This window comes from Asterias amurensis, chromosome 16 (genome assembly GCF_032118995.1).
Source record: "Asterias amurensis chromosome 16, ASM3211899v1".
NCBI lineage: Eukaryota > Metazoa > Echinodermata > Asteroidea > Forcipulatida > Asteriidae > Asterias > Asterias amurensis.
In genome coordinates this window covers 5,466,804-5,494,334 of record NC_092663.1, presented here as the reverse complement: position 1 = coordinate 5,494,334, position 27,531 = coordinate 5,466,804, and the positions used below count along the sequence as shown (strand labels likewise).

At 39.4% G+C, this 27,531-nt stretch overlaps 1 protein-coding gene across 4 annotated transcripts; it reads right to left on the bottom strand.

The window, feature by feature from the left end:
• Positions 1–378: 378 nt before the first annotated feature.
• On the bottom strand, positions 379–27,531 carry LOC139948727 (integrin beta-PS-like). 4 transcript variants are annotated; one of them, XM_071947012.1, is made up of 24 exons: positions 26,325–27,531; positions 25,673–25,790; positions 23,276–23,391; positions 22,508–22,615; positions 19,255–19,339; positions 16,652–16,783; positions 16,328–16,424; positions 14,725–14,809; positions 14,205–14,291; positions 13,754–13,837; positions 13,508–13,588; positions 7,764–7,859; positions 7,275–7,364; positions 6,914–7,101; positions 6,738–6,822; positions 5,921–6,081; positions 5,550–5,625; positions 5,178–5,259; positions 4,484–4,611; positions 3,939–4,031; positions 3,331–3,460; positions 2,802–2,924; positions 2,140–2,351; positions 379–1,669 (listed from the first exon to the last, which is right to left on the bottom strand). In XM_071947012.1, the coding sequence occupies exons 2-24, from the start codon at positions 25,755–25,757 to the stop codon at positions 1,607–1,609; spliced, it is 2,487 nt and encodes an 828-aa protein (XP_071803113.1). In that variant the 5' UTR covers positions 25,758–25,790; positions 26,325–27,531; the 3' UTR covers positions 379–1,606. The 4 variants fall into 4 exon arrangements, with proteins under 4 accessions (XP_071803113.1, XP_071803117.1, XP_071803116.1 ...); XM_071947016.1 differs by lacking the exons at positions 22,508–22,615; positions 23,276–23,391; positions 25,673–25,790; positions 26,325–27,531 and adding an exon at positions 20,711–21,138 and having other exon boundaries at positions 19,255–19,351; XM_071947015.1 differs by lacking the exons at positions 22,508–22,615; positions 23,276–23,391; positions 25,673–25,790; positions 26,325–27,531 and adding an exon at positions 20,711–21,138.

Here is a 27,531-nt window from a genome sequence, read left to right as displayed (position 1 = left end):
CCCCCCCCCCCAAAATATTGTCTTCGAAATAATGCTATTTGAGGGAGAAAACACTGCTAAAAAGCAATTTAAGTAATGATTAATTTGACCTGTGTGTAGTTCATTTTTTTCACCTGTGTAAGTGTGAGCACCCCTGAAGTTTATGCGTAACCTATTGCAGCAACTGGGGCACACAAGAGTGTTGATGTGATGCAGCGCAACACCGAGTACAAGAATCTCAGAACTATTGCGACAATTACATTATTTAGAATAAACGTAACAGTATTCTTTTGTCAAAAACATTTTTTTTTTTGTAAAAGCCTGAGTTGCTGATATTAAAGTACACAACTTTGATAATAATTTTAATACAGACGCAAATCAAAAATTACTCAAGCTTCAGTTCAATTTATTTTCAGCCAAAGGCAATCTGAGTATACTAGCATTGTAGATGCATAGAGCTCTATGGTAGATGCTTACGGCCCTGCAAAGCCCATGCCTTGCTTGTTTAATATCTCGCAAAGCGAAGCCTAAGCTAGAGAGCTGAAGCCGAAACCGAAGTTTGGAAAAGGCTTCATTGTCACTCAAAATTAATGGCGTATAAGCCACTTTGATTAAAACAAATCTTAACATAGTTCAAAACTGACCTCAACCGGATACGGGCAAGGGTCATATTTTGGTTTTAATACCCAAACAATAAGCGATCAGACATTGTGACGTAGATCAGGTAAAAACACTGTAAATAACAACTATTGTTTTATCTTTACAAAAAAAACCTTTGCTGGATAAAATATAGATTTACAACAATAATATTGAATGCGAGCAGTTGATCCGACAACCAAAGTTCATACAGCTGTTTAAAGACAGAGAGAGTAACACTATTATTTGCAATTTAGTGGGACCAACTTTAAAGCTTGATCGATATCCTCAAAAATTGGAGCACAGAACCCCAAGTTGTGATGAATTCGCAAAAACAATCTAGTAATTGCATAACTTCCATTGTTAATTTTTTTTTAATTTTTGAGTGCCTTAAAACATTTATACCAGTTCGGTTCCTTGCCTTTTTAAATTAGGTTGCATCCATGGCAAACGCTAAAATTTTAAAAGAAATAAACAAAAAATACTTATAGGCCCTATATCTCAAACTTTGTACAGTAAAGGGTGTATTATGAATGTATTGTAACTCTTGTATCCTCTGCTCAATGTCGCAGGGTCCCTATAAAGTTTTTCCCTCCAAATAAACACACCCCTACACATACACACCAAAGTAATTGTTTTCCAAACGTTGAAACATGAAACCTTGAAAAGTATGGTCTCTACATCTCTCGGCAAATTAAACCATTTATTTCAGGGCCTCATTTTGTCACCAAAAAATTTCCTAAACTAAATGGGCAACATTTTTACACTGTACTTCTTTTTCTTGGGCTCTCAAATCTGCAATTTTTTACCCCCAATCGCAACAGTGGGGTCCGTGTAAGTAAAGCTTTATGTCTGTGGTGCACACTGCAATGTGTGCTCGGTGTTTGCTGCCACCAAGCGTTCCAAAGTGTCCAGGAAGGTACGGTATAGTGTAGGCCTCTATATTCCATCAGCCTATCTGCGCTGGGACCGCCCTTAATATGGTCTTCCATTAGTTTGCATAGGCTGGATTTTTGTACTCTGTCGTAGAGGGCTTGTATAGAGGATTTACACCCTGTATGATAAAGCAATGACAAAGATTGTCAACAACTGAAATAGTGTTTTTGAATACAGAGAATAATAGTCGTTGCAAGCTGCATAGTCTGAAGGACCTGTAGAATCAACTAGATTTATTGTTACTCTTTGTGTTCAATCAAGTAGATTCTTTTCAATGCCATTTACCATGTGTTTGCAAGATGCTCACCGCTTCGAAACAATTCACTATAGTATCATTATTACTTGCTTGTTATTACTTGCGACTGGTTAACATTATTCCACTCGGGTAGTATAAAAAGCAGGACAGTTCGATTGAAAACTGAGAAGTCTCCTGTTCCGTAAATCTACTCCGCATATTGAAATACAAAGCAAGACATAATATCATCAAAAGAACATGTGGTGTTGCGCAAACTAATAATTGATACATCTCACAATGCAATGCCTCAGATCCCATAAAGGATGTCTTGTGTTTTTTTGTGGTGTAATTACCTCATCCCAAACAGCAGCTTGTTGTTCTTTCTCAAACCGTGCATACTCTCTCCTGTCGAGTAGATATGTAGCGAGTCTCAGCAGTGACACAAGGATGACCCCGATGAGAACGATGCCGACAACTATCCCGATAACGAGGAGGAGAATATCCACTGGCTGAGCTATCACCACAGTGGGCTGCTTGCCGCTCCCATCTCCATTTGGATCACACACTGTAGACAGCAAAATGAGTTCTTAGAAATGAGTTTGTTCAAAGTGCACAGCTCTCTCACACATTGGTGTTTGTCAGTAAGTGGCATGTAACTTTTCCCAAACCTTTTCCAACCCCTCCCCACATCGCCACTTCCATACGTGTCTTTATCAATGGTGAAACAAAATTGCATCAGGAAAATAAAAAAGGAATTTTGGATCAATTGACCAACTCCAATATTGATAAGCGCTATATGCTCAAGTCCCATAAAAAACCCACACGGATTTTGAGTCTATGGCTGCCACACTTTTTTTGAGACATTAATAATGCTACTCTTTTTACGTTCTCTCTCCAACGGCCTAGAATAGTGAATCTGAATTGTTTGCCTATGATGGATATTAAGTTTAATGTATTGACTGATTGAACAATGCAAAAACACATAATTTCCAGTGTTTTTCAGGTCTGTCTTTACCTCTTGGTTGGTCTTGTAGGTGAACCAACACAGTACCATTGTCCAGGGTCTTGTACACAAAGTTGTAGGAAGATGAACAGTTGTTGAAGCCACCAGGAAACACACACAGATTGGACACATTCACTGCATGGATGCATAACGGATACAAGTTTGTTATGCTTTAAAATGGCAATGAAAATTGGTTTTGATTTACCACAGATTAAACAAAATTAACCACTCGATTTTTATCAGTAAACATCTTTAAAGAGTAAATCAATAAAAACAAACAATTAATTATTCAAACAATAAAAGTGACAAAAAACACCAAACCACCCAACCAACCAATAAACACCATATAACTGTACAAAGAAATCTAACAAAATTGACATCATTTATATTCCAAGCAAGGAAACTTTGTTTTAGAAAAAAAACATCAAGTTTGTACTAAATTTGCCGTTCGAGGGACAACGTATCTGAGAGGCAGAGTTTCCTGCCACACTGGTCATCCTCTAAAATACATTTTACTAAACTCATTATATTAACGACTTACCATTGGGCAGCTCGCTGTCAATGACAACAACCACCTTGCACTTATCGCATTCCTCCGGCGAGATGACATCGCTACCGAAGATTTTACACTCCACACAGGGGCGGTAAGAAGAACATTTACTGATGCAAGTCTGGGGGAAAATCACGGCAAAAAACATGGGTCAAGATATGAACTAGCTTGAACATCAGACGTCACTAGTAATGTGAGACTTTCAAGTCTCTAGGTGGCGGCAGACATCGCGTAAAAATACTAATTAATTAAAACAAAAAATAACCTTGATATGAAAGTTCATACCAGGACCTTTCTTCATGAGAAAATGTTGTCTAAAATGCTGGAAATAGTCTCTGCACAACCTTCCCAATCACTATTGTGCCCTCTCTCGCAACAAAGACAGAACTTTTTGTGTTAATGACATGCACAATACATAAACCAATATGTATCTGTTGATTTCACTCAAACGGTACCACACAAATTGATTAAGTTTTAATAGCTTAGTTTGGGACACTGTTCAATGAGAACTTCATTAATGAAAATAAACACTTTACTGCAAATAAATGTTGATTTAAATCTGTATAATGAAGGATGTTTTAGATTTGGAGTGAACTAACCTTGCATATTTCACAGGTGGAGCCTTTAAATGTTGAGTTTGCATCGCATTTGCAGCGGTTGCATTCACATACCCCGTTGGCGTTACACAACAGCTGCAAATAGATTGAGGTAAACTGTTACTGTACAATCAAATCCTCTTCTCATTTGCGAGACACGCATTGTTTGACTGAGACGTATTTGGTTGACGACACGTGCTTATACAACGTACAATGCATAAACAAAGTTTTCACTGGAACAGGTCCAATTTTGTAAATAATTTTTTTTTTCTACTGAGAAACAACACTTACATTTATAACTGATTCGCATAGGAATAAAGAATATTAATTTTGTTTTTAACCTAAACACCGATATAAGACACTGCTCTAGAATGACAAGGGTGGTGGGTTTGAATCCCACGCGAGTTATATGCCTGTGTTATTTTTTCACAGGAATTGGAAAATAACGGTAAGATTGTTTTTTAACCTAGGCTGTGAAAAGGCCTATGTGGCATATGTCTAAGTTTTGTAAATATTTAAGTTTGCTGGTCTATGAATAAGAAACGTACCCCATTTGAAGCCACACATCCAGCGGTTGATATGGAGCAGTCGCATGCGTCACCACTGAAGCCTGGTTGGCATTTACAAACACTGCCTCTGCTCTTCTCATCGCATACACACTGGCCTCGGACTGCCCCTGTGAATATTATAACAAATTGAAAAATATGCACAATTCACAAAGTAAAAGCTTTCTTAAAGGACCTTAAAGGCAGTGGACACTATTGGTAATTACTCAAAATAATTATTAGCATAAAACCTTTCTTGGCGACGAGTAATGAGGAGAGGATGATGGTATAAAACATCGTGAGAAACAGCTCCCTCTGAAGTGCCATAGTTTTTGAGAAAAAAGTAATTTTCCACGAATTTGATTTCGAGACCTCAGATTTAGAACTTGAGGTCTCAAAATCAACCATCTAAACGCACGCAACTTCATGTGACAAGGGTGTTTTTTTCTTTCATTATTATCTCGCAACTTCGATGACCGATTGAGCTCAAATTTTCACAGGTTAGCTATTTCATGCATATGTTGAGATACACCAACTGTGAAGGCTATAGTCTTTGACAATTACCAATAGTGTTCACTGCCTTTAAGAAGAAGAAGATACAAAACACCAAACAGTGGCAGATTCGATAACATAGCATTGCAAAACTAGTTATAATGTCGTTTAATCACAACTGAAGTAACAAGCATCCTTGATTTACCTCCACATAGTTCCCCATTGTAGCGCTCACATGAGAAGTTGTCACACTCACAGAACCGTCCAGATATCACCTCTTTTTTGTCCTAAGAGTTAGGGAACAAGAATCCAAGAACTTCATTTTAATTATTTTGAAAGTAAGGTTTTTTGAGGGGGGGATGGGGTCGTTTCGTCGGACATTTCTTTAATGACCTGTATAGGGGATTTTGTTTAGCGTGTGAAACAATAAAAAAAACGAGGCTTAGGCTACGACTAAGCTCTGACCAAAGGTTTAGCTTAGGCTTAGGCTGCATTTTATGTAATGTCTGCCACTTGAAATATTGTTGTTAAATTAACTGTTTTCTATAAGCGTGGAAAACAAAACAAAAGTATTTACCGTTCTTTCGAAACACGCGCATTCCCCGCATATACATTCACCTCGTCCAGAACACGCAATGGACGAGTTACTGCTCCTGTTGATGGAGAGAAAATAAATAACAGTAAACTAGACAATGTGTGCAAATTGGAGACTTTGGGACGCTAGGTGGCAGCAGACTAGTTTTTAAACATAAGCTAAACAGGCGGCGCCCAGGAGCAAGTTTGAGTGAGGCACTGTAGTCGACCATTGGTTGATTTTGTCTGGTTACCTCCTGGGTACCAGGCAAAATCAACCAATGGCCTCACTCGAACTTGCTCCAGGGCGGGCTAGGCGTCACTTTCCAACCTATTTAGACTTGTGCAGTCCTAACATCAATACAAAACACTTACGCTCTACAGGATGCCACGTTCTCATACTTGTCTTTGAATGATACCTCAGTGTCCTCACCGCTGCTACACTCACAGAGTTTACCGTAACGCTCTGCGTCACACACACACTGCCCGCAAGACAACGTACCGTTTCCATTGGAACAATAGTCGCTGTTGGCAATCTGTGCACCAAAACAAATTAACAAACAAATAACACAAAACTATCATAAAAATAATAATAATAATTTGGAGGGCTAATCATCCTTACTTGCAGCTAGAGCTGAATGGCGAAGGACGCAGCTACAATGTGTTCGGGAAGCAGGCATGCAAGGGCGCCTTCAGCTGCCAGCCATATCAACCCATTATGACCACGGAGCACAGCCAAGATTGAAAGTGTTTGATTTTTCCCGAGGGAGGAAAACCGGATAGTCTGGAAAAACCCTCGTGGCACAGCAGAGAACCAACGCACAACTCAACTCACACATGGCCCTGGCCGGGAATCGAACCAAGGTCACCTTGGTGAGAGGTGAGCGCTTTACGCACAAGCCAACCGTGCCACCAAATTCAAGACTAACCAACACGTTAATCGACAACAATCGTTTTTGAGTTTTGCTCAGTGCACAGCATAGACAGTCAATTAAGCCAAAAAAAATAATTAAAAAAACACAATTGATTGTTTGGTCAAATTTAAGTTCTATTTTTCTAATTTTTTTTCTTCTAAAGACACTCCTACTAAAAACTTAGAAAATTATAACCGTTTTTTTTTAAACGAAATTTAAGATCCCCCCCCCCAAGAAAAAAAAAAAATCTGATAAAAAATAAAATCTTGTGATCTTACCGACAAATCTTCGCAATCACAGCTGCATATCACTTCTACTGCAACCTCTAAAACTTCATCAAAGCCAATCGGTCCGATGGTGAAACTGAAGTAGGAAAACAATTTGATAGGTTAGCTTAAACATTCCTATTCATCCTCGGAACCACTCAAGCTTCAACGTTTTGATGTGTGTTTACCTTTGCTCTGTATTGTCATGGCAACTGGTAGCTTCCACTGTGACGTCAAAGCTGACAGTCTCATTTAGTTTGAGACCAATGCACACTTTCGACCCGGGGTTGGGTGCCTCGTTCAGACAGTGAGATGTGTAGGTCACAGCTAGGTTTTCCGGAGCATTGTCGGAGATTTCCACCTTGGAGGTTATTTTCTGATATTATGAAAAGATGAAATCAATATTGAGCTCAGTCAGCTCACATTGGATGAACAAAGGGCGAGTACAAAAAATTAAAAGGGAAAGTAAATTTATGGTAATTTTGACATCTGTTCAATGCATAGCACTATATTTCATTAATAAAATCAGCCTTGGATTTCTAAACTCACAGCATAGTTGTCCTTGATCAAGTCAACCACGTTAGACGAGTCAGCGTACAGTACACCAACCGTCGATCCCTCAACGAAATTTGAGAGGGCCTAAAAACAAAACAAAACAAAACAAAACTAAACACAAATTATTCAATAATAATAACAGAAACAAAAACACACTAAATCAGCAGTTGTAATAGAAAGAAAAACACACTTGTTGTACAAATCTGTGTATGACTTTTCAGATGCCTAATAAAAGAATGCAGGCCTGAAGAATTTTGATATTTGAGTTAGAAAAAAACTGTCAAAAACTATGTTATTTCAGAGAGAGCCATTCCTCAGCCGGTTTATAATATGAACAGCTCTCCATTGCCCAGTACCAACTGACCAAGTAGGCCCCCTATGATGTTATGCCAACAATGATTTCCTGCAACTATCGATTCGATAATGTCCAAAGCTTTTAAGGTGATCCCATCAAACTGGGCACAGAAGTCTGGGTGCACTTACCTCGTACACATCAATATGTTTAACCGTTACTGCGAAAATAGGAATGACGTTGTGCTCTCTCATGCGTACGCTCAAACGCCCAATTGACGGATAATCCTTTTGCAAAAAAACACACAAATTGGAGACATATTAATTTTTACAACAAAGACTTTAATTCAGATCCAAATCTCAAACAATAATACTAAAGTTTCATTAATAATTAAAGGAACACGTTGCCTTGGATCGGGCGAGTTGGTCTATAACAGCGTTTGTAACCGTTTTTTTATAAAATGCATATGGTTGGAAAGATGTTTTAAAAGTAGAATACAAATATCCACACAAGTTTACCTCGAAATTGCGTGGTTTTCCTTTTACTGTGCGAACTAACACGGTCGGCCATTTATGGGAGTCAAAAATTTGACTCCCATAAATGACCGACCGTGTTAAGTAAAAAGAAAACCGTGCACTTTCAAGGCATGTTTGTGTGGATCATTGTTCCTACTTTTACAACATCTTTCTACCCATATGCATTTTATAAAAAACAGTTACAAACGCTTATCAAAAACCAACCCGTCCGATCCAAGGCAACGTGCTCCTTTAAGAACTATGTGTCCTATGCATCTTGGTTGAAAGTATTATGAAACAGTGCGTCATCCTCTATAGCTAGCTGAGAGTACCCAAAGTTAGCATAGACATCTGACGTTATTATTATTATTATTATTATTTATTCGGCCAGTGTCAAAAACAAATACATACAAGTAGAACAAAGGATAATAAGACTTCAAAAAAGGAAACTTAAATACAGGGTAACTAGAGGAGCGGGATTAAACAAAAGGGTACAGGACAGGTACGGGATGTGGACGAAGGAAGAGGAAGGGACAACAATCCATTCTAAGACGGCCAGGATAAACAAAAGCGTACTACTACACTATGACTCAAAAGCCTGCTTATCCAACCCTCGAATAGAGTATAAAAAATAAAAAAATCACTATGATAAACACTTAGATACTAAAAAATAAACAAATATAAATATATACTTTGAGTAAAACTAAAAGAAAATTTGAAGCACTAGATAGATATTTGATAGATAAGGAGCTGCTAACAAACTCGACAACAATTGATGCTTTTTAAACAAGTTATTTAAAAAGAAAAACAGAATAGATATTAAATAATAAATACTTACATTAATACATGAATGAATGAATAGATAGATAGATAGATAGATAGGTAGATAAAGAAAGAAATAAAGGAAGGAAGGAAGGAGGGATCGGAGGGGGAGGGGGAGAGAGAGGGGGAGAGAAACTAAGAACTAATTAAAGAAAGAAAGAAGTAAATAAATAAATGAATAAGTAATTGAGTAAATCAATAAATAAATAAAGGAATAATTTAATAAATAAATAAATAAATGATGAATAATAAACAAAAGAATGAACGAATGAACAAATAAATTAATTAATAAGTAGCTAAATGAACAAACAGATAAATAAATAATAAATAAAAAATAATAAATAATAAATCAATCAATCAAACAAACAAAAGATAAATTCAAAAATAGATAAATAAATAACCATTAAGTGGAGAAAAAAACCCAATACAGATCAAATCAAGTCAAAACATATCAAATCAAATACAATCCAATACAATAAAAAGAATAAGCATTAAACATCAATATTGAAATAACTAGACAGTTGGTGTTAAAACCCCTCCAAGAGTCAAGAATGACCGAGTTCTTAACGGCGGTTGGCAAGCTACTCCAGATACGAGGGAAAGAATGAATTAGAGAATTCTTCAGGCAATGAGTTCTGGCAAAGTGATGGTTGAAGGTCAGAGTGTCCAAGTGACGGGTATTGATTTGGGTGAGGGAAGTAACTGCAGAGCATTTGACTTGTCCAAATAAACATTTCATGGTAAATAGAACAGTTAGTCTGTTTCTCCGGGCATCTAAGCTTAGCAGGTTCAGTGATTTGAGTCTATTATCATATGACATGACACCTCTTTGTTGCTTGAGACACATCCTGGTAGCTCTCCTTTGCACTCTTTCCAATTGGGACGACATAGTTGCTGTGTAAGGGGACCAGGCAGGCAGACCATATTCTAGCACTGGAAGAACTAAGGAACGGTAAAGTGATAGTAGTGCCTCTGTGGATGATCCCCCTGCGACATGCCATATAAAACCAAGAGTTTTGTTAGCTTTTTTGACAACAGCATCAACATGGTCGGTCCAGGTGAGGGTGTTGTTGATGATCACTCCAAGATATTTGTAGGTTGATGTGACTGCAAGTTCTGAACCATGCAGTGTGTGTAGTAAGGTAGAGTAAGTGTTTTTTTGGAGCGTGTCATGTGCATGACCTTTGACTTGACAATGTTGATTTTCATGCCATTAGATTCGCTCCATCGACCAATGGCGTTGATATCAGATTGAAGCGTGATTTGATCGTGGGTGGAGAAGATGGAATGGTACAACAATGTATCGTCAGCAAATAAGAGGCAGTTAGTTGAAACATTACAGGAGATGTCACTGATAAAGAGATTGAAGAGTAATGGGCCAAGGACACTTCCTTGAGGAACACCAGAAGTGACAGGTACCCAAGATGACAAAGCACCCCGGTACATCACGCGATTTTGACGGCCAATAAGGAATGATTTCAGCCATGCCCAAGTTTGTCCTTGAATGTTGAAATTGCGCGAAAGTTTTTCAAGTAGGAGATGATGTGGCATAGTGTCGAAGGCTTTGCTGAAGTCAAGGAATACAGCATCAATGCGTGGTGGACGAGGCTTGTCCAATATGGAAGACCAGTCTTGGATTGCATTAATTGGGTAACACAAGATCGGCGTGCAGTAAAGCCATGTTGTTGATCATCTACTAATCCAAATAACGAAATGTGGTCATTAATGTTATCTGCGACAGCTCTTTCCATCACCTTGCAAATGACTGATGTATATGCAATTGGACGATAATTCTTAACATCTGTGCGAGAGCCCGATTTGAATACTGGAGCGATGTTGGACAATTTCCATGACATTGGGAGAACACCATGAGAGAGGGAAGAATTCATGAGAAGCATTAGCGGTGGAGCAATGTAAGAAGCTGTAACTCGGAGAATAGTTGGGGAAATACCGTTCGGGCCAGGTGCCTTGTGGGCATTGAGATTCTTAAGGGATTTTGTTTGCCAATTCAGGTTAACACTGACTGATGACAACTCGGGGATTGGAAGGGAGCAGGGTGGAGGAGTCTCTGAACCACATACAGCAGGTGAATGAACCGATGAGAAAAACGTGTTGAACGCTTCAGCAATGTCGAGGGGTTTGTTTAGCAAGTTGTCTGAATCGTGGAAAGCTGGAGGACACTTGGATTTTCTCTGGTCTCTAACGAAACACCAAAAACTGCGCTTGTTATCAGGCGAAGAGAACATCAGACCGTTGATATACTTCATGTACAATGTTTTAGTTAGACTTTTCACTTTGTTTCTAACACGTTTGTAGAAAGTCCAATCAGAGCTGTTGCCAGAGCGTTTTGCTTTAATGAACAGCTTACGTTTGAGAAGGATGAGCTTGTTCAGTTCAGGGGAAATCCGAAAGAGATTTTATTTCGACGGCATTGTTTCCGCGGAATGCTATCATGAATGGCTGCTTCATAAATGTCCATGAAGCCTTCCCAAGATGCATCAGGATTGTTAGTATCCATGAATGCTGTCCATGGTGCAAGGTGCAACAACCTCTCCAGATGTGACATGTCAGCTTTTCTGTACTGTAGAAATGAGCGTACAACAGCTGGTTGAGGGGGAGCTCTGAGTGTACTGAATGAAAAGTGAACTGCATGGTGGTCACTGCTGACAGGATTTGGAAAAGATTCAACCACTGAGAATTTCTCAGGCTGATTGGTGAAAATCAGGTCAATAGTGGATCCAGTAGAGGAAGAGTTTCCAGATGGACCGGTTACATCTTCGACTATTTGTGTAAGACCAATTGAATTGGTGACACCATTGAGGTTAGTCTTTGAAGGAACATCAGCCTGCCAGTTAATATTGAAGTCCCCAAGTAGGAGGAGTCCTTCATATTGTGGGAGATAAGCTTGTACCCTGTCACATGCATCCTGGATTATGAAGAAACGAAATGTCAGAGTTTGGGGGGCGATATACAAGTCCAACTAACCACTTGGAGTGCTTCGCAGTTAGCGTTAGCCACATTAACTCAATGTCCGTTGGGTGTAAAGCATCCAGTTCCATTGGGAGTAATGTATCCTTGACGATGGCCATAATACCACAACCACAACTGTTCCGATCACGGCGAAAAGAGGAGTACCCAGGTAAATGTGACAGAAAATCAGTATCATCACCAGTCATCCAAGTTTCAGTAATGCATACCATGTCCATGGGGTGAAGTTCCATAAAAGCTTCTAACTGCCGTTGCTTACTGCGAATACTCCTAGCATTAAGAAGCAAACCAGAGATAGAATTCATGTTGAGGGATGATGGAGGAGAGCCCAAGGATTGTACTCTGCAAGTGGCCTTGTCAGATGCCCGAGTGGAATTGAGGTCTTGAGTAATATCGAAGACCTCTTGAAAAAAGGTATCCGAACAAGATGAAAAAGGCAGGGTGAAGGAGCAGTGAGGGCAAAACCAATCAATAGTGCTGGACATGAGTTCCGTGTACTGTATGATGGTCATTGCAGGAATGCATTTCTGATGCCAAAACTTGTTACAGGCCTCTGAAGGATCTCTGATTGCACTTTACAGGGCGACTACAACTGCCACATGGATCCTTAACAGGTCCTGGGTTACTTTCAATGTCTCCAGATACAGTTAAAGGGATATTGAAGGATGCTGTTGAGTTGGAATAGTACTGTGTTGGAGCTCTGCCAAACTTACATCTTCTTTGAGTACTTGGTTTGAATTTGTAGATTAGCCATGTTGAACATGAGTCATGATGCATGGGTGCATGGAGAGGACAAAGGCTAGCTGGCAGGGCACAATGGGGTCCATGCTGGGGTGAATGGAGTTGGTCATGCGTACCTTGTATGATGCTACTGGCTTGAAGACTCCCAACTTGGTATGCTAGTTTTAGTTCAGAACTCCAGAAGAAATCTAGCAAGGATCTCCATGCATTTCTCCAACAATCTTGAGCAGAGGAACCAGCAGAATCAGTGAATAAAACTCTATTTGTTGGTATACAATTCAGACAGCAAGGGAGATTGGAAATAGTAACAAATGTAAGAACTGTCAGAGCCCAACAAAGGGCTTGTTGCATAGGCGCCATCTTCTCTCCTGATTTTATTTTCATTGTTGCCGAGGCTTATGAATAACGCTAGACATCTGACGTCACGCATTGCCGAGGCTTATGAATAACGCTAGACATCTGACGTCACGCATTGACGAGGCTTATGAATAACGCTAGACATCTGACGTCACGCATTGCCGAGAGTACCCAAAGTTAGCATAGACATCTGACGTCACGCATTGCCGAGGCTTATCAATAACGCTAGAGATCTGCCTTTAGCCTAGGTCAATCCCAGTCCCTAATCACCTATACGTTCATTTCACTTACACATTGCATGCTAAATGCAGACGACCGAAAGTGCAGCTTAAAAAGATCAGCTTTGACCAATCAAAACACAGATATGGAAAGCTTACGTCACTGCCCGTTTATCCAATGATTCCACCGTATCCAAATGAAACCACTTGTTCTGTCAAGCCAATACCTGTCTTTATCAGACAAAGACAGGGACCAGTCTAACCTAAAATAAAGTATTTATTTCAAAAACTTACAAACTCGTTGGCCCTGTCGTTAAAGCCCGTCTCACTGTTAAGATGACATTCTCCATCATTTGGAACCGTAATCCCAAGTAACTGAAAAAGAAAATTACAGACAATGGTGTAAAAAGTCATCCTTTACAAAAAATTTGTAACTGGCCTCAACTTTAACAGTTTGGAATATTTCTGTGGACATTGGTATTTTGATATTAAAAATTGTTTGGGGATAAAATAACACAAAAATAAATGAGCACCACTTACTTTTCCGTCACCAGCAATGTGAACAATATCGTCGCTTGTGTAAATAATGATGTGTCTTGCTTTAGGCAGCCAACCGATCAAATCCTTTCAAATAAAAATAAGATTGTAACACAATAAGGCATTTTGAAGGTCAGCGTGCTCTTTGTGCAGTGGCCCCCATGGGAAGTATGCGTTTTGTTTCCTCCATGGTTTACCAATTTCATCGGGGCTTAATTTTAAAGAGCCGCTCCAAGGCACTGGACATGTTTGGTATTGTCAAAGACCTCGTCTTCTCACTTGCTGATCTCAATATATATGCATAAAGTAACAAACCTGTGAACATTTGAATTCAATTGGTCGTCAAAGAAAAGAACACCCTTGGCGCACAAGTTGTGTGCTTTCAGATGCTTGAATTCAAGACCTCAGCTGAGGGTCGTCCAATCATAACTTTTGACCTGCTGACATCACTTACTTTGCATACTGTGATCTGCATGAGGGCATCAAGTCCGGCCTCGGGGGAGTCTATGTTTTTGGAGATTATGGTCTCTCTTATTTTTTCCTGAAAACCGGGAAAATAAACATGTTAACCAACTTGTATTGTAGCTAGGAGCGAGGACACTCATTTGAATGGTTTTGGTACTTATTGAACGACACAAAGTACAAACAAAACCATGGCAGAAGGCTTCCCTGAAGTGAGGTGCTGTAGGTTTTAAGGAATTAGTAAAATAATTTCACAGAAGTTGTCGGTTTATGTACAACAGCTATACCCAACTTTGAGTTCAATCGACTCTAATATGCTTTCTGAAGAAGATGTTCAAGTTGAACATTGCTGGGGCTAAAGGGACAAGAGGTGACAGCAAACCAGCGAGTAATCTGACATGCGTATTGCATAAAGTATGGTAAGTACCCATTAGAGTGGCATTGAGAGCTCTGGCACCTAGTCGAGTCTGCTGCCACCTAGCGTCCCCGAATTTACTGAAATACTTTCCTACCGAAAACAAGCTTGTTTCAACGTCCAAAGGAAGATGGTTTATGAAGTTGTAAGTCGGTTGGCAACCTGGGCACGGTTCCAAAATACTAAGAAGTAAAAAAATAATTAATTCGCAGTTTAGTTCAAAATATATAAACTAAAATATTCAAAGATTTTTCGTAGTTGGTATGGTTACCAGGGATGCCAGTGGCTCTTTCCTTCAGAGCCTGGAAAAAATTGTTTGAAGGAAAAGGGGTCACCGCCCCCCCTCCCTCAGACCAAAAAACTATAAAGAACATAACAACACTTTTTTAATAAAACATAAAGAAAAAGAAAATTTTGCCCCCCCCCCCTCTCTTGCAAAAAGGCAAGCATAGTCTCATTTTAGTCTCGAATTTTCAGTTTTAATTTTTTTTGTTTTTTTCCCATTTTTAGACGATCTTAACCCTCTTATTTCTGCCTTTAAAGTACTGTAGCGGCGATGCCGATCGACCGGTAGGGGGCGCCAGCACCACTCCCCTTCGGAGCAACGCTTGTGGCCCAGACAAGCCGATCGTGTCTGCTCGCTGGAGAGGGCGCTCTCTGGCTTAGGTTCTGCTTCGTGTAATTTTATGACTTGTTGTGTGTGAATACACATCCAAAGAAACGGACAGAAAAGGCAGTTAATTGTACCTTCAATTGTGTCATTAAACTGTGTACAAGGCACGGTCGACGCTACAGTACTTTGGTTTTTGTCAACCATGTTGATGGGTTCGTAATGTGAGGATCGGTTGTATAAAAAAACCTTCTTTTGCAAGTTTTCGATCGGTGTCAGCTAGCAACGCACATTATTGGGAGGAGTCAACTCAATTGGTGCCGCTAACTCGCCGTCAACTCCTCCAAAATAAATTTAAAATCCACAAAGGATGCATAAAACTATACAGTATAAGCTCTAAAGAGAATTTGAAAGTTTATGCTACATTTCGATTGTAAGAATTTTGTTTTTTGATCGTGAAAAAAATTTCTCTTAGCTAAAAAGCCGTCGGTCGCCATCTTGCTTTTTCACAGGCTTGAACAAAATGGACAACAGAGGGCGCTTTCCTGCATTTGGAAAAGTCTTGCCTCAAGGCGTGAATGATTGGTACTGCATGTGTAGAATGTACTGCAATTTATGTTAGTTGATCGCTGAGGCCTTAGGTCAAGACTAGTTCATGCCTGCCATTTTGGAAGTGGTTGAGTTGACGAGTTGACAGCGATTTGACAGCAGATATTATTTTATATATTTTTCTCTGGCCAGATGAATTATGGAGCGCCGGAAATTCGTTGTCAATAAAATATATTTCTCCGGCCAAATGAAATACGGAGATCCGGAAATGTTTTTCAAAACTTATATTTTCTCTGGCCAGATGAAAAACGGAACAACGGAAATCTGTTTTCAATAAAATATATTTTCTCCAGCCAGATGAAATACGGAGCGCCAGAATTTTTTTTTCTTTTCTTTTTTTCTTTTTCCTGCCAGATGAAACACAGAGTGCCGGAAAAAATCGGGGAAGATTTTAAAAAGCCGGAAATCCGGCAACAGCCGGAAAACTGGCATCCCTTGGTTACCCTTTACTTTGATAAAAACAATTAAATCCAACACTTACCTACTAGGAGTAGTATTCGTAAATGGTGATAATGTTTTCTCGACAAAAGAGCCAAAACCAAGTCGGAAATTTCTCGTAATTTCTCCCATCTCCGTTGCTGAAAAACAAGAAATTAAATAAGTCTGAAGAACCAAAAACATACTTTTAAACACGACTCTTTTCCAAGTCTCGGCTCCATATGTTGAAAATACTGAACAAAATGTACACTAATCAAAACCACAGAGCCCAAGCCAATGCGAAAAGCCACGTATAAATGGATTAGGGTCAAACTGACTCAAAGCGGGGTCAAGTCACATTTGATTTTGATTTAGGGTCAAGGCGTACCTATTCTATCGGCTAACACCTTAAGGTTGTCTAAATCATCCCTCATTGACCCGCTTAAATCCATGACGTAATAGAGGTCCACCGGGTAATCCCTGGCCTGACGCACAGATACCCTCAGATTCACACTTTCACCTGTAAGGTGACGGGGAGAAATAAAACAATAAGATAAATTTCAGTTAAAAGCCCTGGATATTATTGGTAATTGCTCAAAATAAATGGTAATTGCTCAAAATAATTGTAAGCATGTTAATTGTGTAATACATTGTGAGGTAAAGGCTCCCTCTAAATATAACAACATCGTTATTTCTCACTAAATATTCGAATTTGATTTCGAGGCCTTAGAAATTAATTTTGTAAGGTCCCAAATTCAAGCATCTGAAAGGACACAACTTGGTGTGGTGACAAGGGTGTTTCTTCAATTCAATTCAATTCAATTCAATTCAATTCAAAATTGGTTTATTTTCATATAAAAATACAATGTTCTCACCAAATAAAAAGTCACAGACTATTAATGGCATTGGTTAACAATAAAACTACATAAAAATATGTATTTTTTCTTTCATAACTATAAATACTGAAAGAAAAAAAATAATATTAATATTATCTCGCAACTTTGACGACCAAAACACCAACAGAGAAGACTGGAGAAAGTTTCCCTATGACCGAAGGTGTCCAGGGTGCAGTGTCTGTAACAAATAATAATCTGTTATAACCAATCAATCTCCCACCCAGTGTAGGGATGTATAGGTTGCAGGTGTGTGGTGCTAGGGTACTTCTAGAAACCTTGTAGAAGAAGTGCTGGGGACTCTAATTATTATAATGCGCTCTACTACTTTTGCACCGGTTAACTTTTTAAATGTAAGGCAGATATAATATTTAATACATTGAAATAAATCCCAATTAAAATTATGCTTATAGAACGAGGTTGCACCTATTATAGTTGCGATAACGTAACCCTCCTCCCAACGGTCGTTATAGTGTTAGTTATTGAATCTTGCCTTTGAATGATTCCATGGCGAAATTGGGACAATTAATTTTGTTTAGCATGTTTAGGATTAGGCCACTGGTGGGCAGATTAAGAGTCGAATTGACCCTCACTGAACCGCATAATTCATGCTCTGACCTCTGACCTGGCTCGCTCAGAGCAGAACCGAGTGGCATCAACTCAAAGTCAGACTCTCCTTGAAGTTGAATTAATGAAGGTATAATTCGAGGTTATGGTTTATTAATGTTCCGCCCCAACTTGATAATCGTCCCAACTATAGTTGGGCCTGGTCCCAACTTGAGTGTTAAAGTTGGGGCGTCCCAACTATATTTGGGGAGTAATGCAGGGTACCAGCGCGTTGCAGGGTTGTGTGGGCATGGTGGTAGACTGCCTCATGGTGTGAGCTAGTCTTTAAATCAAGTCGGTAATTGTTTGTGGCTGGAGCGTGGCGGTGCGTAGTAGAAGGGTTTGAGTGGGTAAATTAATTATTCTCAAGAAACTCTTAACCTGGTTAATGTTGAAAATTATAGTGTTACGCATTTGAGCCTACTTGTACAAATAGAGATGAACTTGTGGTCATCAAACAAATAAACATGCCTTGAGGGGCCAAGACAACTTGAACAAGCGAAGTCAAGTTATTTCTACAGTTGGTTGGGACTGGGGGTCCCAACCAGAGTAACGACTGTCCTAACTGTACCAATGACTGTCCCAACTATAGTTGAGACCATCTCTACCAAATAAATTATTATAAAATAAATTTGGTCAATACCCACTACAGTTGGGACAGTCATTATTACAGTTGGGACTGGGGGTCCCAACTAGAATAACAACTGTCCCAGCTGTACCAATGACTGTCCCAACTATAGTTGAGACCATCTCTACCAAATAAAATATTATAAAATAAATTTGGTCAAAACCCATACACAGTTGGGACAGTCATTACTACAGTTGGGACTGGGGGTCCCAACTAGAGTAATGACTGTCCCAACTGTACCAATGACTGTCCCAACTATAGTTGAGACCATCTCTACCAAATAAATTATTATAAAATAAATTTGGTCAATACCCACTACAGTTGGGACAGTCATTATTACAGTTGGGACTGGGGGTCCCAACTAGAGTAACAACTGTCCCAGCTGTACCAATGACTGTCCCAACTATAGTTAAGACCATCTCTACCAAATAAAATATTATAAAATGAATTATTTTGGTCTATCCCCATTGGACAGCCATTACTGGGGGTCCCAACAGAGTAACTGTCCCATCTTCTATGAGGAGACCATTCCAACCACTCAGCTAAAATATTATCAACCCGGGCCTATCCATATCCCACTACACCAAGTTGGGACAGTCAACCCATTGCATGCATTGGTACACTTTTGGGACGGCAGTTAATTCTGTGTGGCTGATGCAGAGAAATAACCGCACTCTCAGACTTGAAATCAAGTCTACACAGTCTGGTCCCGACAGTACAGTAATCCACGCATGGTACTGTTGAGCTCTATGTAAAATCCCAACTACAGTTGGGACGCCCCAACTTTAACACTCAAGTTGGGACCAGCCAGTCCCAACTAAAGTTGGGACGATTATCAAGTTGGGACGGAACATTAATACATACCAGGTCGGAGTTTCAGTCTGATTTTCTGAGGTGCAACTTGGACAGGATCGCCTAGAACTGGATCAGCATCTCTTAGCTCCTCATTCTACAAAAGATACTGAACAATATTAGTGAATTCATGATCGAGTACAGTACAAATGACAAGTATCGATAAAATCTTTTCGGTAGTGAAATATTAAAAGAACCCATAAAAAGACGTCACACTCGTCAAAACTCCCTCTTAAACCATGGAGCTTAGTTTATTGCTCCATGCTTAAACTTAGTTAGAGTCAAAAGGTCAAAAAGTGCCCTCACATGGGTGCGTTCGTTTAGCTTCCCTGGGTCGACCCCGGTGTGTGGCGTTTTTTTTCCCAGGACGAACGTGTGCAGATAATTACCCACGTTCGTCCTGGATAAAAAAAAACGCCACACACCGGGGTCGACCCAGGGCAGCTGAACGAACGCACCACTGTCACAAGTCTGAGGTTCGTCAGTTAAAAATGATGTTTTTTAACAGTTGGAAAAGACAGTAGAAAAGAGACCACACTGTCCTTATTTTCTTTTGGATGACTTTTAACTTTCAACTTATCAATATTAACTTTAACAATCTTTTTGAGAGTCTTTAATTTTGGTTTTACCCATACACCGATGTGTATGAGAGTCACTTTGCATCTAATTTACTTATTCTATTGATGTTGTGCTGCCATTTTGTAAAGAGTTGTTCTCGAAAACCCCTGATGAGAGGTGGTGTGTGATCTTGTTCCGAGTGAATCAATCTCGGGTCATGTTGTCATCGTTCGGGCTTGAGAAACAACCAATACAAAAGGAACAGCCCACACGGGCCAACACACCGCCCGAACTCAGCCACAACATAGCGCCCTCATGGATAAACAGCGCACATATTGAGGCCAACCAGCGCCCTCACTGAAGCCAAACAGTGCCCCCACTCAGGCGAAACAGCGCCCTCACTGACGCCAAACAGCACCCCCCACTCAGGCAAAACAGCGCCCTCACTGATGCCAAACAGCGCCCCCACTCAGGCGAAACCACAGACATAAAGAACCTATAGACGGACAGTATACCTATGGAAATCAACGTCCAGATACCGTAATTCACCAGACTATACCCATAAAGCTCGGTTCATACTTCCTGCGATTGCGAACGCGATACGAATGTTGACGTCACAACTTCGCAATGAACAATTCGCAGCAGCTCAACTTTGCTCAACTCACTTGCGAATATCGCTGCGAAAGGAGGGTTGTGACATCAAATTTACATAAAATTCGCTTCGCATTCACACTCGCAGAAAGTATGAACCGGGCTTAGCCGTGGGCAAAATTTGTGAAAACGCAAGCGAAAACACCTGTAGCAATGGGCGAGTGAAGAGATGACGATAGAAAAACCATAGTCTTACTCTAACTTCTAAGAAACAATGTAAAAAAAAAATTGTAAGATCATTATTATATTAGCTAGATACCTTTTCTGCCGTTAGTTGTTTGCTGTTTCTCCTCCTCTTTCTGAACTTTCTCCAAAACGATGAAAGTAGAAGAATTTTAGAAAAAAAATATGTTCGTCACACTTTCCGACCAAAAGGCGCGTCGGTGCGTGGTTTTCGCCGGGCGCTGGCGCGTACCGCATAGACTTACGTGCTACTGATACGCAATTGTTTTGTGTGCATTCCACGCGAGCGTACGCAACACGGAGTTTAGACTGGATTTCCCGGAAAAGGGGTTGTAAACACGACATTTTACAGCTCAACCTCAACGCCCAACATTTGCAAACAGTCATATGGATTATTTATGAACTGTTGTCCTACATATTCAGGCTACAATCCCGCATCGGGTCATCATCTTATGCAAATTTATAAAATATAATTAAGACGGTGCGGGCACTGCCTCAAGGTTATACCAAAACGTGTACTAAGTAAAAGCAGCGGGTCGCGCGTTAACTTCCGCCCACGGTTTGAGAAAGTACAAAATTACAATTTGGCGCCCCCTACTGTCTATAGGTTCTTTATAGACCTTATCGCAAATACCAATGCGCAAGCGCAGACTGTTGAATGAGGTGCATTGTGGGATAGATATGAATCAAATTTTGCTACCAGCTAGACCACAATGCACCTAATTCCAAGCTTTACGCGCGCGCCCCGATATTTGCGAAAAGGTCTATGTCTGTGGGCGAAACAGTGCACTCTGAGGCCAAACGGCGCCCTCACTGAGGCGGCAAAAGAAATCAAATCATTGTACGAAAGCTGTTCTTGTCCATAAAAACGTTACGTCAGCGTCCCTTTCGCGTCATGTATCGAGTCTAACCGAGTCCAGGGTCAAAATTTCATAGAGCTGCTTATGCCAAAAATATTGCTTAACATTTTGTTTGCTAAGCACAACTAAGCAGGATAACCAGGTACATTTAAAAACAAAATATGTAAAAATGACATTTACGCTGGTAACCTTATTCTGGTTAGCATTATTTTGTTGGGCTTGGCAATAGACTGTGCAAGTCTCGCGCAGATTTGAACTTCCGGGACCATTGTGGTCCTAACCTTATGGAGTTTTACGTTGGGGAGATTTTGTTTCGTCCATTACTTTAGTTTAATATAGTTTATGACCATAAAAATGACATATGTTGTTAAAAATGTAATACTAATTAACAACATATATAAAAGTAAAAATAAAGTCATCATAAAAACGAAGAAAAACCGATGTTTAAACTTGACCTCAGGTCAGGTTACTTGTAAAAAATTAAGAATTTGTGCCCATCTCCGATCACGAAACTTACGCAGACGCTTGTTTTGGCAGCGCGGGGTGGAAAGCCTTTTCATTGGTCGCTTAGGCGTCGGCTTCCTCTTTAAAATGCGTCACGCGTTTATCTAACGCCCTTGCGACCATTGTGCGTCCGCGTATAAACCAGCTTTCAGTAGTTTCACATTCGGGCGTAGATTTACAAAAGGGGTTTCAAAACATTTAAGATCAAACAAACATCCTTGTCCCAGAGTTTTACTTTTGTCTATACATAGACTTTAACCGATAATTGTGTATTAGTTTAAAAAGCTGAAACTAATTTAAACAAGCTCTAATGGTTGTTTTTGTTGTTCAGATTCGGCATTAAGAAAACATTAAAGCAAAGATTTGATTCATAAAAAAATTAAGTTCTTCAGTTGTCGTGTTTTCTCGCTCCGGTGCGCGCGAGACTTGCACAGTCTATTATTTTGTATGCTTAAGCAGTTTTGAAGTTGGGCTTGGTCTTTAATTCAAAGCAAATGAATCTTACGAACCTCTTCTATGATGACGCTGCTGACTGGGTAGGTAATATTCAGGCACGTTTTGTTGATTAAGTTCTGAATTAGATCACACCTTAGAAAGCCAGTGTCTTCCGTAAACCCCTGAAAATAATCGTCAAAGTGCTATAAGTGTGGCGAGTCAAAAGTTTATAATATACTTTCTGACCCTACAGCTCGTGTACCACCCAGTTCTAGTTTGACAAGAACTTCAGCAAATACTAAAACAATATTTTGATAAGTGTATGAAAAACAGGCTGATCCATTCTTATACACCATACCATGGATCGAGAAAGTAAAATGACATGAGAGGAATTTATTTGAAACTTGCAATGAAAACATAAAAGTATTAAGGAAACAAGATGTGGACCACAAAATAGAATACAGCTTTTAATAATTACAACTAACCACTTCCATTTTGAATCTGCTGTGTCGAAAATCCTAGATCGAACAGGACATGACGTCTTAGGTGACCATGACAGGAAGGCGCGACATTTGCGCACCAGTCGCATGTTTGAATAAGTAACCAACTAAACACACCTGTTGTGTGCACCAGTTACATGTTTGAATAAGTAACCAACTAAACACACCTGTTGTGCGCACCAGTCACATGTTTGAATAAGTAACCAACTAAACACACCTGTTGTGCGCACCAGTCACATTATTTGAATAAGTAACCAACTAAACACTAACCTGTTGTGCGCAACAGTCACGTAGTAAACATGACATTTATATAGCGCCTTTTTGAATAAGTAACCAACTAACCTGCTGTGTGCACCAGCCACATGAGGGATCAATGGCAGTACAGTCCCCGCACGTCCTTCCCCCAGAGCATACATTATCTTCCAATTCAGACGGCTCTTGGGGTACTGTATCCGTTACTGCAAAACAATTTAATTATTCAAACAACGTCATCCAATTCCCATGTCTTCAAATTCCCTTATAAACGGAGCAGCTGTGGAGTGTTATTATGCGCAGTGGGTACAATGTGACAGATTTGCAGAGCACACAATAATCCTTGCTGAACGTAGCATGGAGCAATAATTACATCAGAGTGTGGGTTCGAATTCTGGTCTTGACAATTTGGCAAGACAAAACAATTATATAATAGTTTAAACGACGTTTCTCATGACCCAGAAGTAGATGGTACCCGTAAGGGAATCGTATTTGTATTTGTATTGTGTTTGCACACATTTATTTCATTGCTGCCCTTCATGTACACTTAGACATTTTACAAAGTTTTATAGTTATATTCAAATTATGAGTAGTTTACAGTATTACTTAGTATCTTAGGATATGAAAGTTTACAATGATTTAGATAGTTATAAAAAATATATTAGGAAGCTTTTAGGACAACAATTAGGTTAGGGTGAGGCAGAGGCTTTTGTGCCTTAACCTATGGACAGACAAACAACATAAAATACTATACAGAAGAAAGAAAACACAAGACAGACTAGACAAACAGAATGCACGACAAATACATTTACATAAATTGCGAATGTGTGCCAAGCCTAGTTGTGGGGAGCCTAGTTGGACCATTTCATGAATAATCTTTCTTTCCAATCGTGTGCCAATACTTCCCCCTGAATCAATTTCCCACTTCCTTGCCCCGTCGAGAAAGAGAGCAAGAGACACGGAACAACTATTGTATAATTAATCGTAAAGCAATTATATTATATACAACAGTTTTGTTGTCATTGTACCATCTCACAGTATAGTTCAGTACGTAATGCTTTGCCACGGTGTGAAAATGTGCCTTTGTTATACAAACGTTTATGGCAGCCATATACCCAATAATTCGATAAACACTGTTTAAACACTGTTTATCGCCGATAAACACAGTTTTTCGACCGATAAACACTGTTTTTCGAGATAAACATCGTTTATCAATTGATAAACAGTGTTTATCGGTGATAAACAGTGTTTATCGAATTATTGGGCATATGGCTTGATAAACATAGTTTTTCGATAAACAGTGTTTATCGAAAAACTCTGTTTATCAGTTGATAAACACAGTTTTTTCTCGATAAACAGTGTTAATCAACTGATAAACACTGTTTATCGAATTGTTTGGCATCTGGCGTCGGCGTAAAACTATGTTTATCGACCGATAAACACTGTTTTTCGATAAACCATGTTTATCACTTGATAAAACAGTGTTTATCGAAAAACCTCTGTTTATCACCTCGAAAAACTCTGTTTATCGCTTGTTAAACAGTTTTTCGATAAACAATGTTTATCAGTTGATAAACAGTGTTTATCGGTAAACTCTGTTTATCACCTCGAAAAACAGTGTTTATCGGTCGAAAAACAGTGTTTAACGGCGATAAACAGTGTTTATCGGTGATAAACAGTGTTTATCGAATTATTGGGCATATGGCTTGCCATAAACGTTCGCATTGGAGTTACTCAGTGTGGGATATTTTAGGTGTTTTTTTTATTGTGCTGAAGGTTGTGTTGACATTTCACCACTGATTCATACGAAATATCCCAATCTGTTCACTCAGCTGTAAACACCATCTACACCTTCATTTAAATTTGGAAGTGAATCGTGGGGTCCGATTGCTTAACTCGTACAGTACATTATCGCCATGAACCCAGAAGAACGCCACGAGAGCACGAATGTTTGATACGATTTCTGCCATAAGTCATTTTAAGAAAATCTGCAGGAAAACATATATTGGGGATATTATTTCTTAAAAATTACTTGTTAACGAGCAATGGAGAGCTGTTGATATCATAATACACTGTGAGAAACGGCTACATCTGAAGTTACGTGTAGTTTTTGAGAAAGAGTATTTTCTCACTCAATAATTTAAATACTTAAGGTCTGAATCGTGTTTTAGGCATCTGAAAGCACACAAATCAATATCTGGGTAATTTTGACATTATGTCAAAATCACCCAGATATTGAGGGAGGGGTCCTGAACCGTTTCAGGGCCAGTGTTACCCTGAATGACCCCTGAACCGTTTCAGGGTCAGTGTTACCCTGAACACTGACCCTGAAACGGTTCAGGACCCCTCCCTGTGAATAGGAACATGAGGTCATGAACAATATTTGGCAGTTTTCTTACGATTACGCAATTGGGTCCAGATTTTGTGCACGTGATCATCATGCACCAATCGCAGTCTTTGTATTGATAACAATTTGACTCGACTAACCTTGTGAGCAACACTGTGATGACAGAAGAACGAGAACCACAAGAGCGGAAAACCGAGTTTGTCTTTGCTGAGTTTCGCCATCCATCTTGAGGTCTAGAAAGTTCTTTTGCTAAAGGTTCTGATAGACAAAACATGAGGAGGAAATAAATAAGCAAAGTATCTGTTGCATGGTGTTGTTGTTATGCTAGTGCGTGTTTGTTTTTCTGTTGGTGTTGGTACGGTGCTGATGTTCGTGCCCACATTTTCACATGTATGTTGTTAGAATACTGGTTTTTGACATGCGCAAGACTTGCACAGTCTATAATGATACGCCATTGGGCTATATATATATATATATATATACACTATTGGACAATTTTTAGCCATAACAGCTTACCTGGTAACGAGCAATGGAGAGATTTTGATAGTGTAAAACATTGTGAGATTTCGATAGTGTAAAACATTGTGAGAAACGGCTCCCTCTCAAGTAACATATTTTTTGAGGAAGAGGTTAATTCTTAATAATAAAATACCGAACATCCGTAGCCTTTATGATTATAGGCATTTGACAGCAAAACTGACAAATTGAGTCCAAATTAATATTCACAGATTTGTCACTTCATGCTTGTTGGGATACACCAAGTGAAAATAGTGGTCTTTGACAATACCATACCTCCGTGAAATGAGATCGCACCGTGACGTTCAGCAGTCTCCACCCGGGTCTTCCCGTCACTTTCCACCGGTGTAAATGCCTTCCGGGATTCTCGGTCCTTCTGGACGATTCTCGTACAATTCAGAAACACACCAGCTTATTCCCAAACTACAAGCACAATATTAATAAGTAAAAGGAACAATACAGTTTAGACAAAAATAATGTAAATCCTTCGTCTGTTTTGGTGCACTCAACTTGTGAGCTGTGCCCTAATGACTAAACACTTCCGATAATGTGCGTGATTTTTTTAACCACACGGATTCAACTCTACAAGGAAATGACAACATAGAAGTTTGTTGGCTCCCTTTCCGCAGACATTTTATGTATTGAGTTGAATACTACAATATTGGATACCACTCAACTGTGACGGTTACAAAACATTATTTTTCAATAATTTTATTTTTTGTTTTGTGCAGATATCCCCACACTGTGGGAACTGACCGTGATACGGCATGAATGCACATACAAACAGAGGGATATTCCATTTACATTTTCGGGGAAAACACTCTATTTCATTTTACAAAGTTGCGGAAAGCAAACAACTTCAACAGGAAAGAACGATATATCAATTGATATTATTTTTTGTTAAGTCACACAGAACTTATGGTAACAAAACCACACCACATTGGAGTGAAATGCTTCTAAAATTGATTTTATATTATGGAAAGCCGCTATAGGATTCAAACCAAAAGTGTGTATTACCATGACAGTAAATACCAAACGTAGACATTCCCTTTAAATAAAAATTGACTGTTAAATTCTCCTCGTCCCAACCACCGTCTCACCCACAAAGGGAGGAGAAATATCTGAAACCTTCCCTTTATATTGGGTACATTTTTGTATTACCAATTATCAACAAAATTAAATCCACAGTTTGTTTTCAATTAAATTAACTTTATTTCCAATCCGTACACAATATAAAAGAAAGACATGTACATGTATACATAAATATATTCAATCAACAAATGGAATGTAAATCAGCGCCGTCGGTAGAACATTCAGTTTCCGCCGCAATGCCGAATGCCCGCTGAATGGGGAGCGCCTCAGCAAGAACATCTTGTGCCAGGCCACCGTCATAAGCGAATGTAGGAAGGAGGCATACACCGGGCTAGCATCCACAACCTTAACGGCGCAAACAGAGCTTGGCACATTGAATTATTTATTAATT

Excerpts from the sequence above, each read along its gene's own strand:
- LOC139948727 (XM_071947012.1), bottom strand. The coding sequence starts at position 25,757 with ATGGATGGCGAAACTCAGCAAAGACAAACTCGGTTTTCCGCTCTTGTG. Across the intron at positions 13,589-13,753 it reads ACATTGCTGGTGACGGAAAA|TTACTTGGGATTACGGTTCC; the intron begins GTAAGTGGTGCT and ends TTTCTTTTTCAG. Across the intron at positions 7,102-7,274 it reads TGATCAAGGACAACTATGCT|AAAATAACCTCCAAGGTGGA; the intron begins GTGAGTTTAGAA and ends TCATAATATCAG.